The 12,518-nt window shown below is 36.6% G+C and overlaps 1 protein-coding gene across 1 annotated transcript in view; it reads right to left on the bottom strand.

The window, feature by feature from the left end:
- The window catches only part of LOC133541481 (transient receptor potential cation channel subfamily M member 5-like), a 106,869-nt gene that overhangs the window by 44,930 nt on the left and 49,421 nt on the right, over positions 1–12,518 (bottom strand). The window contains exons 6-9 of the mRNA XM_061884921.1: positions 12,026–12,203; positions 4,845–4,909; positions 2,729–2,962; positions 1,671–1,770 (exon numbers count right to left, since the gene is read on the bottom strand). Coding sequence (XP_061740905.1) covers positions 1,671–1,770; positions 2,729–2,962; positions 4,845–4,909; positions 12,026–12,203 — 577 coding nt within the window. The remainder of the gene's footprint in view (positions 1–1,670; positions 1,771–2,728; positions 2,963–4,844; positions 4,910–12,025; positions 12,204–12,518) is intronic.

Raw genomic sequence — 12,518 nt, 5'->3', positions numbered from 1 at the left:
GTTAAAAAAAAGGTATACATTTTGAATCGAGAATCGATTCTGAATCAAATCGCTACCTTAAAGAACTGAATCAAACCAAACTGTGTGATGTCCAAAGTTTGTGTGTATAAGTCAATCTGGTTTTACTTTTTTATGCCATTATATTGTTATTATATGTAACTGAGTGTTTATCATATTTTATTAGTATTGATTAGGTGTGTAAACATTTTTATTTTTGAATGAATCATGATTTTTATTTGTAACAATTCTTAATCAATTGAAAAAAAAAAAAAAAATTGATGTTTTTATTTTAATCTGTCCTGTCCGGCCACTCAAGCAAATCATATTGTTGATGTAGATGCCCTTATCCGCTATACAGATTTACTTTAGAAAAAAAAAGTGTAAGATACTTCTCTTGTTGCATTGTTGACTGTATTAAATGTTTGGGTAAAATAAAATACATTTAAAAAAAAAAAAGTTTTCTTTTAAGTTATAGAAAAAAAACTATAAGAGCTGTGTGTCTAATGTGTTGTTAATCATAGAACTGGCACCCATTGTTGTTAAAAAAGAGAATCGATTCTGATTCAAATCGCTACTCCAAAGAATTGAATCGAATTGAATTGTGTGATGCCCAAAGATTCACACAAATTTTCTGCATGTATAATTCAAGATAATTTTACTCTTTTTATACCATTATATTATTATTTATGTACACGAGTGTTTATTATATTTTAATAGTATTTATTAGGGGTGTAAAAAAGTATATTTTTGATTGAAACGTGATTCTTTTTTGTAACGATTCTTAATCGATTAAAAAAATATATTTATTTTAATTTGACCTGTCCAGCCACTCAGCCAAATCTTATTGTTGATGTAAATGCCCATACCTGCTGTTCAGATTTACTTAAGAAGAACAAAGTGTGGGATACGTCTCTTCCTTGTTGACTTTATTAAATGTTTGGGTAAAATTTAAAAAATTAAACAGTTTTTCTTTACATAATACACAAACATATTAGAGCTGTTTGTCGATTTTATGGAGGAATGTAGTTAGTCATAGAACTGGCCCCAATTGTTGTTTAAAAAAAGTATAGATTTTGAATCGATAATCGTTTTGAATCGAGAATCAATTCTGAATCAAATTGTTACCCTAAAGAATTTAATCGAATCGTGTTGTGTGATGCCCAAAGATTCACAGCCCTACCATTTATTATTTGTATACGATACAGGCAAGGCTCGCTTGCATGCTTTCATCAGCCAATTCATTCATATTATGTCTTTATTACATGCGAATGTGCCATGTTTTTGATTGGAAATTTTTTTTTTTAGTCTTTCTTTCATAAATGTTCCTCACCTTACACGGGAGAGTTTTCTCATAAAAAGTGGGCATTAAAAGTTTCTTTGAAGCAAAACAAGACAATGAAGAGTCTAAAAATAAAAAGAATACAATTGGACCCGTTGGAAGTTGGTCACGTTTACGTCGATCAATTAATCAAGTTCCATTCCGCAATATATTTATCCCTAAAAAGCGTCTGTTTAAGTCGACATATATCGTCAACCACTTTCGTTGGAAAAATTTTACGAAAAGTATAGCTCTGTTTCGACATGTGTATTGTTAACGTCATTAAATCATCACTAATAGAACAAAAATGTGTTCATGAGCTGCATTACAGTATTGAACACACAAAACATACCTCGAACAAGGGCTTTGAGGAGTACATTATCAAATTCATCAAGTCCCTGCTCCGCGTGGAACACAGTGATGAGCTCTCTGTTAAAAAGAATAGTCAGAGCCTGGACACAAGGAAAAGAAAAAGTGTACATTTATTTTCCACGGCAGTCACCTTTCACACATTTTTGTATTCAATTATTATACATGAATGCAACTATTCTGTTGACTTGTGGAGGATTGATGAGCCTTTTGTTTGCTTTTGTGCATCGTTGCACCGTGTTGGAACGTTTGTAAATGTAATGTGTGGCTTTATATTAATATTTGCCCATACTTATTTGACCTATAGAGGATTTGATGGCACAGTTTTGTTACAAAAAATAAAATAAAATAATATAAATAAAAAAACAGAGGCTGTTTCGCAGGTTTCTTTGCTCTTTAAAAAATTAAAAATTCCCTTGAAGAGCAGAGAAACCTGCGGAATAGGCTTGTAAGGATGAAATAGTCTCTGTGTTTTGTCATTCAATGCATTTTCTTTATTTTCATGACTATTTACATTGTAGATTGTCACTGAAGGCATCAAAACTATGAATCAACACATCTGGAGTTACGTACTTAACAAAAAAATGTGAAATAACTGAAAACATATATATACTATTATTATTATTATATTCAAGTTTCTTCAAAATAGCCACCCTTTGCCCTGATTACTTTTTTGCACACTCTTGGGATTACCTCAATGAACTTCAAGAGGTAGTCACCTGAAATTCTTTTCACTTCACAGGTGTGCTTTAAGCTCATCGAGAGAATGCCAAGAGTGTACATTAATCATATATATATATATATATATATATATATATATATATATATATATATATATATATATATATATATATATATATATATATATATATATATATATATACACATACACACACGTTATACCAGTGGGGGGTTGTATTTCTGTTAACTGTGTGTCAACAAAGACTTCAATAAACAAATGTTTACAACAAAAAAAAGCAACTGTTTTCGTAAACCTTTTCTGTAAGACAAACACACAGTTATGGGTGACATCTAACTCACGCTGTCCACCAGTTTGTCCTGGTCACTTTCATTTGGAAAGTGTTTCTGGATCTTGTCGTGGATCCTGTCACGGATGTCCATGCAGATACAGTCCATATCACCCGCCTCGAATGAAGAGGGGCTTATTGCGATGCAAGGAAGAGTCATTAGAAGCTCACTGATCAGGTTTGCAGCTGGACCAGTGTTGGCGAGGACAAGCCAGGGAGTGGATTTATTCAAAGAATTCTCTAGTCTCTGCACAATAGAACAGACGTGCACCAAAGAAAAGTTAGGACATTTTTATCGGAGTGACTTCATCAACAAGTAGAAGGAATCGGTGCCATTTGGGTATGATAAATTAACTGTAAAGTTTTTTTTTTAATTCAGCAAAGAGTCTTGGACATAGATTTGAATGCGTATTTAACAAATATAATTTCAAAGACTTTTTATCTACCTTAAACACAGAAAAAAAGTCCCCAAAAAAAAGGGAACAGTGCCTACGAGCGGGGAGATTGCTTGCGCTTTTAAAAAGCTCAATAGTCAGCACGCTTGTCTTTCACACCGACGACCTGGGATTGCGCCCCGTTCGGAGTACTAGGGAAAAAAACAACGCGGGTCGAGAAAAGGGGTAAAACAATCGCTACTCGAAGCAGAGTTGATAGCCATAAACATCAATCATTGCATTGCGCCATCAAACTTGGGGGCCCCTGATTGGGAATGGGCCCGCCCAGGTAAGCCCGTGCATTAACTGACTATTTGATGATAGTTAATAAAAACTCAGCCTAGTGATGTAACATAACGTAAATTATATTTTGATCATTTTGTGTACTTTCGTTCATCTACTTTTTTTGTGTCTAAATAATTAAGGATGGGGTTTGATAAGATAGTTCCGATTCCAATATGAGTTTTGCTTAAAAATTTGGTTCTTTACAGAGTCCAAAAGGGGTAGAAAAATTGTTTGCAAAAATTTCAAATCATTCGCCGATTTGCAGCACTGGGAACAGTTCTCAATAAGATTTAGTGTTGAAGAAAGAAAAATAAGTATATTTTGAGACAGTTACAACAAACAAATGGCACTGATTCGGTAATATGAGCCTGAAACATGCTTGATCGAGTTTACCCAACCATTATATACAGTTTTGGGGGGCGCCCAAACCCCCTCCTAAACAGCTGCTCTTCTGCAGTGCACAGAAAATATAGCATAAACACATTTAAAAATGTTTTTTCTTACTTTGTGGATTAAATTAGTCTTTCAAGTGCTGCCGGTTAGGGTCCGGCAGATCGATAGAACTATCGATAGGGTTTGGGCTAGTACAGGGGTGTCAAACGTACGGCCCGAGGGCCAGACCAGGCTCGCGAACAGGTTTTTTACGGCCCGCGGGATGAGTTTCCTATGTACAAAAATTAACCTTAAATTTTTGAATGAAATAAACAGCTGTTCTAAATGTGTCCACTGGATGTTGCAATAGCATTTTTTTTTCTCTGTAGATGATGCTACAAATGTATAAAATAAACCACATGGTGTACATCAGTCGAGGAAAATGATCCAACTACATAAATAACATACTGTAATTTGATTTTGATATTATTTTTTTATCATGATAGATTGAAAATTTACACCAATGAGTTGACTGATGAACATTATCACATAATTTATTCAGAAAATGTAAATAACGACAAATAAAGATAAAATACTATTAACCTCAACATGTATGTGAAAAGAAAACATTATGATTTTGTACAATTTCAGAATGTGCTCCTTCTATTTTTAAAAAAAGAAAATAATCTGAACTTGTCTTTATTTTTAGGTTATCGTGCCGTGATTTTACCAGTCCGGCCCATTTGGGAGTAGAATTTTCTCCTTGTGGCCCCCGATTAATTTGACAGCCCAGGGCTAGTTTCATTCGGCTCAACACCAGCACACACACACGTGCTTCCCAAATCTGTACATTTGTGTTTGGCTTACGGCAATCTGGTATGCAGTTTTTAGTGGAGTACAAACAGAATCTGTTCTCTTATATTTTTCTTCTTTTTAAAGTAACATTTTAAAACGTTGCGATCACTAGCTTGTATCGTTTCAATTGCTGCTATATGCAATAATGTAATCTTATTTTTGAGAAACCAGTCCACTTCTTACTTTCAGCATGCTGGCGTCTCCTGAGATGAGCATACACAGCACTGGAATTTCAATGCTGCCACTACCTGTTGGAGAACAACAAATATCAATAACAATGGCAAAAAGATCTCATCAAGCGCAAAACGTTGGTGCCAGTCAGTCCTTAAGATCATCAAAGTGCAGTTATTAATCATGTTTTTTTGACAATTTTTATTTAAAACGGTGGCGGCTGTCATGAACACTGTTTATCGTCTTCTCTTCCTTAAGGTACTTGAAGTCTGTCCTCAGCTGTTTAGCAGGCTGGAAGATAGAAACTGTTGCTGCGAGACAACTTGCAGTGGAAGATAAGTTGTGTGCCTTTGCACAGATAGAAAAGTACAACTTGAGCACAATAGATAATAACTACAGCAACGGCCTTTAAGCATAAGATATGTGTGATAACTTATACATAATTATTCTAACATACTGTACACCCCGGTAGCTACAATATCATAAAATCTTGGAGAGATTTTTAAGAAACATGGAGTGTTTTATCACTTTTATGCGGACGACTGCCAAATTTATATGCCAATTTCAAAAGGCCACGGTCCCTCACACCCATTCTCAATTGTCTATGCGACGTCAAGGCTTAGTTAGCCCAGAATTATTTAATAATGAATGAGGGAAAAACGGAAATTTCAGTTTTTGATCCGGCCCTCACTGACATGGGACCATTGCAAAATTATGTGCGTCCCAAAGTCACCAGCCTTGGCGTCACTATAGAAAGCGATTTTAAACTTGACAAACAAGTCAATGCCGTTTTAAATTCGTGTTTTTATCACCGTCGTCTTTTAGTAAAGGTTAAACCGTTTTTATCTTTTAACCTTTTTGAACAAGTCGTGCATGCTTTTATTTCAAGTCGCCTGGACTACTGCAATGCACTTTATGCTGGCATTAGCCAAAAAGCTCTCTCCCGGTTGCAGTTAGTCCAGAATGCAGCAGCACGACTTTTAACAGGGACCAAGAAACGCCATCATATAACCCCAATTCTTCAGAGTTTGCACTGGCTCCCTGTTCATTTTAGAATTGATTTTAAAACATTGCTGTTTGTTTTTAAAGCTTTACATGGACTGGCACCTCATTATATCTCAGACCTCATCCCAATTTACACTCCTGCGCACACTCTGAGGTCCAAAAGCCAGCTCCAGCTCGTGGTGCCCAAGACGAGACTTAAAACCAGGGGAGACAGGGCCTTCTCTGTGGTCGGCCCTAAGCTCTGGAACACTCTGCCCTTCCATGTTCAAACTGCTTCCACAGTGGAGTGTTTTAAGTCTTGTCTTAAGACCCACTTTTATTCTTTGGTTTTTAACACTACCTGAGTTGTGTGGTCCTCTGTCCTCTGTGTTTTTTATACATTTTGATTTCTATTTTAATGTTTTAATTGCTTTTACCTTTTAAAATTGTTTTTAATCATATTTATTTTTATATTGTTTTTATATTGGTTTTATATATATATATATATTTTTTTTATTCAGTCATTGGTGGAGCATAATATTGTTTTTAATAATGTTTTTAACATGGCTGTGCAGCACTTTGGAAACGTTCTTGTTGTTTAAATGTGCTATATAAATAAAGTGGATTGGATTGGATTGGATGAAAAACTCAGACATTGAACATTATGGAAAAAGGCGCAAAGCAATATATAGCGTAGCAAGTGTATTCCAAAAAGAAGAAACAATTGAATAAATGGTAAATGGCTTATACTTGTATAGCGCCTTTTTACCTTCAAGGTACTCAAAGTGCTTTGACACTTTCACACACATTCACCCATTCGCACACACATTCACACACTGATGGTGGGAACTGCCATGCAAGGCCCTAACCACGACCCATCAGGAACAAGGGTGAAGTGTCTTGCTCAAGGACACAACGGACGTGACGAGATTGGTAGAAGGTGGGGATTGAACCAGGAACCCTCAGGTCACTGGCACGGCCACTCTCTCAACCGCACCACGCCATCCCCGTTATAATAACAAATTCCACCAAGTGAGCTTGCGTTGCAGCTGCATGATTACTGCTCGGCAAATACTGCTCGTGTCATGACCTGTCTTGTCTGAGTTGGACTTTGTGGGTTTTTTTCCATGTTCATTTTTTGTGCTCTTATTTTGTAATTTTTACATCCTGTTTTTTTGTGTCCTGCAGCATCTTGACGTTGATTACCAGAACACCACTTCCGTGTTTGTAATCAACGCTGCGTCACATTTAGTAGAAGTTGGACGTCGGAGCTCGGAATGACATCACAGCCAAGTTATGAGTGTTTCGGTTACGAGTTCGGAAATCAAGATGGCCACATTGTTTTAAATTTTTCCACCATCCATCCACGAAAGCTATTTTTGCACTTGTCTAGTCTGAATATAAACAATTTATGGGAAAATATCGACTTTTTCTACAACCTTCAAGCTCGGTTGTCAATATTGCTAGTGACGTACAGCGTGTAAACCACATGAAATAAATGTAGTGTACAATACAGTTACGTTACCGTGTATAAACTTACAACAATATATTGTACATAAATGGCTGATTAACTACAACAAAAACTAATCAGAAGTGCTAATAGCGGATATTATAGAAGCGCATACATATCATTGTTCATATTCAGAGCAGCCATCTTTAAAACGAACTCGAGGGGTGGTGATAATGCTCCGACTTTCCGAGTCGCAAATCCAACCTCGAGGGGCGTTCCAGTTAAATTTCTGACTCGGAATTCGGTAATTCCGACTTCTTAGTACAAATGGAAGACACCACAAGAATGTTCAGCTACTGCTGCTGGCTGGTGTTGGGACACTGCGAATTGTTTTCCTTGTGGACACTCACTTTTACACGCGGTAAGTCTTTGCTGTCATCCAGCATTTTGTTTATTTGGGTGCTTGTCCTTGCGGCACTCGTCTTTTGTTTGTTTGTTTAGTCTTGCAATAAATCTCTTTTTACCTGCAAACTTCCGGCTATCTTCTTCTGCATCCTGGCATTACGACAAGCGTCGCTAACAGTAATAAACAGTTCCTCTCTATACATCAGCAGGGGCGCACTGGGACAAAAATTTTTCCATGGACATTTTGGTGCTGATTGGCCCACTGCATTTCCCAGAAAGCCCAAGTTTTTTATACTACTTGACTCTTAACCTGAATTTGTTTGACGTAAGTTTTTGAGTACTACAAATACAGTACATTGATAACAATTTTTTCAATTTAAATAACAAAAACAAATTAAAACAAAATATTTTTTTCACTGTGGGCCTTATGCCATCGATTTTACTTTCTGACACAATCCTGACTGCATATAGATCTCAAGCGCTCTGCTTCCAAAATCAGCTCCTAGGATTACCACTGTAACACAGGACACTAAAAAAAAGGGTGAAAAATCCACTTAATAGTGACAAAGCAGGGAAGTGCTATGAATATTCAAAAATTTAACGTAAGCGCCCTGACATTTTTTATTTGACATTAAAAGCTATTATTGGTTGTCTGGCATGTCTCACGTGCCAGCAGCAGCTTGTCCCCAGGCCAGACTGTCCGAGTTAGTGTACTTACACCAAGGCAAGGTGCAGCAAATAATGAATACATGAATAATAAATAAGCGGCCATCCGTCGATCGGTCCTTAATTGATCAGCCCACCGGGAAACCTTTTTTTTATTATTATGCGAGCAAGAATTTCATACCTGTGTTTGATTCCATTTCAAAATAAACTTGTATTTTATTGATGGGGACATATTTACTAAACAGACTAACCAAATTTCTTTCATCTTAAGTTGTCAGACTTGAAGTGGAACTGCACTTTATTGGAATTTTGCCTTTCATTAGCAATCATTATGAAAGACATGACAGAGGGATTTTTTTTTTAATGAATTCTAAATATAGTTAATGGGAGCCGCTCTATTTTGTCTATAAAGCCCTTAAAAAACATTCAAACATCTTCATTAAGGTACATGATGTAAGTATATTTGTAATGTAATAACGAACACATTTATAATAACATTTAATATTTACGTATTTTGATCATTTTAAGCAAACACGGCCCATTATTTAAAAAACAAATCACAATGTTTGCTTTATTTTTTAACATTATCACTGATTATTACTCACTGCAGACTTCATTAGGGGGCCAACAAACATACCATACCATCACTTACTGTAAAAGGTCTGCTGTTATTGGGATGCCAACTGCTAGGATGTTGATATATTCCCATTTCAATGAAGAATGACTTATAATCCTCAAGAAGAAAAGGTAGGTGGAGCCAAGCATCTTTTCATGTCGTTCTCGCCATTTGCGGTTCTAAATTGGCTGTCAAAGTGTATCAACTTGTCGTGGTATGTCCTCAGCCTTTTTCTATCCAGGTGAGAGGCATGATTTATGATCTACAATAAACTTCCAGGGAGCAAAGACGCGAGAAAACAGCCGACCACTCGATGAAGTATACATTACACAACAGCTTGTGATCAAAAGTTTGTCTGCGTTGGCGCTTACAATAACAATATCACTACTTGTTACGGCCACTCTGTCGTTCCAACGTTTCGAAAAAAAATAAAAATAAAGATTGCACAGTAGCCTTGAGGAGGAGGTTTTATGACGCACTAAATTCCTAATAAGCACTCGCGGAGATACTTCCAGTTTCAAAATGTTAATTTATTTTCACAAACAAAAAATATTCACCGTGGTTGACTTTCTATATAATACAAATAAACTTATTTAGTGGTAAACAAACAATATCACTCCACACTCCTTCGGTATGCAGACAGACAAAGGCTGCGCCCAGCTGTGCTGTCCTCCTAATTATAGGAGGAAGTTGCCCACCAGGAGGAGCGTGAGCAGCTGAAAACAATCAATCAATTATAATTCATCTAAAACATCCAATAAATAATCAACATTTTCATTGGAATTATTGAATTAGATTGTCAAAACAATAAATAAATAAATAATATAAATAGGCTCCAACACTACTATTCGGTTATTATTCAAGCCACGAAATCTAAACAGAGTATTGCTGCAGCTTTTCGGATGGTTATTTATTGAATTTCATGGGCGGAATAGAGGACCTACCTTTGTCTCTACGGTAAGCAGACTTATTTACGTTTATTAATATTTTGAATACATTTTAAAAAATTCATTCATTGTCATGTCTTTCATAATGATTGTGAAAAATAGGCCAAATTCCCCAAAAAAGTGCAGTTATGTTAAATTCCAGGTCAATTGGCAAAAGTCCAGTCCAAAGTCATCAAAATTGCGACTCAGTCTACACCTCTGTGTCTATCTATCAAAGCCATATTTAAATTAAATGCCCGCATTTTCTCAGTTCTGCGAAATAATCCAGGTTAATACTGTTGTGTGTAATGAAAAAAATATTATTTTAGTAATATTTTGTTAAAACCACAATTTTAGTTTAAATTAGGAGCGTAACGGTATTGTAGTTATCGCGGCATTAATATTTCAAAATCATCACAAAAATTCCGCGACGTCTGATGGTATGAAACAAAAACCTAATGAGTGTCGTGTTTTCTGCCCCTTTCGCATTGGCTGGTCTAAAAATAAACTAGGTCTGCTATAATCCACCGCGCAGCACAGGACCCTCAAGCAGGACCGGAAGATGGGAGTGTGGAACGCAGTAAAGGGGAGAAAAGTAGGAAAAGATAAGTGTGATCGAGTAGGTAAGAAGAATTGATTTAATAGATATTTCCTGTACATTTCTTTAAAGTCCATCCATAACATTTTAAGTTATGTCGCTAACAAACAAACAAACTCAGGCGAAAACATAATTTATTTGGCATAGGTCTTCGTTTTATACACTGTGGCATTTTAAAGTAATTTTTTTCCACGATGATATCGTACCGTGATGATATTGTATTGTAAGATTTTTGATATCGTTACATGCCTAGTCTTAATGATTTTAGAATAGAATAGAATGCATTTTATTGTCACTATACACAGGTACAATGAGATTAAAAGCAACTCCGGTATCGGTGCGACAGACTACAAATATGCAAAACATAGAGGGAAAGAAAAGAAAACTAGTTCAAAGGGTGGTAAGGTGCACAGTCCAGTCCTGTTGTTTGAATATTAAATATTATACCATATACAGGTACATACATACAGAAGCATTCAGACTGTGGGTAGAAAGTACAAATTGCACGCAGAGAGGTAATAAACTATAAAATCAGTGCCTATGAGAGTTCACCGTGGGAATGGCTTCATAGTGGTTTCATCTCGTCAGCTGCCATTGCTTGGGTTTTGTCGGAGATAAGACACTTCTATGAACCTTTACGCATTCTTGGGGCTTGCTGCGGATATCTCTAGATCCCCACTTTCTCCAAAGCCAAAGACTGCTGTGATGTTGATCGATCACTAATTTATGTTGTACTTGTATTTAAGTCAGAAGGTTACTCTCCAAACGTTTTTTTTTTATGATTGATGTCAACTGCCTTATTCAATGCTTAACCAAAACATTCCTGGGTTTTGCTTTTATCGCAATCAGTCTTCTGCTTTTCTCTCTCACCCTCCCAGGAGACAGGACATTTTTGCCTAAATCCCTCCCTCGTCTCTTTGAAAGTGCTCTCACTTTACTCTCTCTCTTTCTTCTTTATTTCCTTAGCAGAATTAAACCATTCTTCTTCATAATACTATATAATTTGACTACTCAAATACTTAAAATTACCTTGGTTTCTTTTGGAGATTTTGTTATGGATTAGGAAAAGTTTCAAAACACATGCTTTTATTTTGAAGCTTACTTTGCACTTAACAGGTTTTAATGCTTTGTATTACTGGCAACATAATGGAGTTAAAAATGATAATACTACAAACATAAGCAGTAACATGGACATAAGCAATTTTCATAGAAATACATTTAATGTCGACAAAAGCAGTTTACTGTATATGTGGACTAAAGAGTGCACTTCAGTAGTAATTAGAAATTGGTGGATCAGGACTTGATGGGTTGGACGGAGACGGGATACACTGAAACAGGTTTTACCAGGATTCTGTTAAAACACGCCTAATGTGATGCATGTGACGCGTGACAAATATCTTGCATGTATTGATCCTTTCCTAGGTTAAAGCAATGTTTTTGCATGGGTCTCTCATGAGCTGCTATTAGTTCTTCAGGACTCCATTATGAACTGATGGTATTATGTGAGTTACCCAGTCAATAGTCACGTGAATCAAGTGTGGATCTTACCCAGAATGCCAGTGCGCTGGTGAGAGATATGACCTTCCAGACCTGCACGAAAGGCTGTCTCTCCTCCTCTTCGGCCGCTACTCCCATCATCCACCAGCAAGAAAGCTTGGTGGTTGTTGTCCAGGAGGCACGAGTCATGTGCCGTGTTCTGGACGTAGTAGCGAGCAGGGAAGCTTCCCTTTAAATGGATGACAGAATAGTTGGTCAGAAGTCAGGAGAGACAACCCAAACTAATTACGGTAGGAAGGGGATTCATATGGCTCCATTCCTTGCGGTTTACCTGACACATGAAACCTGACGAATTTGGGGAGTGCACCATCCACTTGAGCCGCCAGATGGCAGTAGAGTGTAGAATATTTTGAAATGTGTTTAATGGCAATTCCAACTTTGACCACAGCATCAGTTGCTATGTAGAGCGCCAGATGGCAGTAGAGTGTAGAATATTTTGAAATGTGTTTAGTGGCAATTCCAACTTTGACCACAGCGTCAGTTG

This window comes from Nerophis ophidion, linkage group LG23 (assembly GCF_033978795.1).
Source record: "Nerophis ophidion isolate RoL-2023_Sa linkage group LG23, RoL_Noph_v1.0, whole genome shotgun sequence".
Taxonomy (NCBI): domain Eukaryota; kingdom Metazoa; phylum Chordata; class Actinopteri; order Syngnathiformes; family Syngnathidae; genus Nerophis; species Nerophis ophidion.
This window is presented reverse-complemented; position numbering and strand designations above follow the sequence as displayed.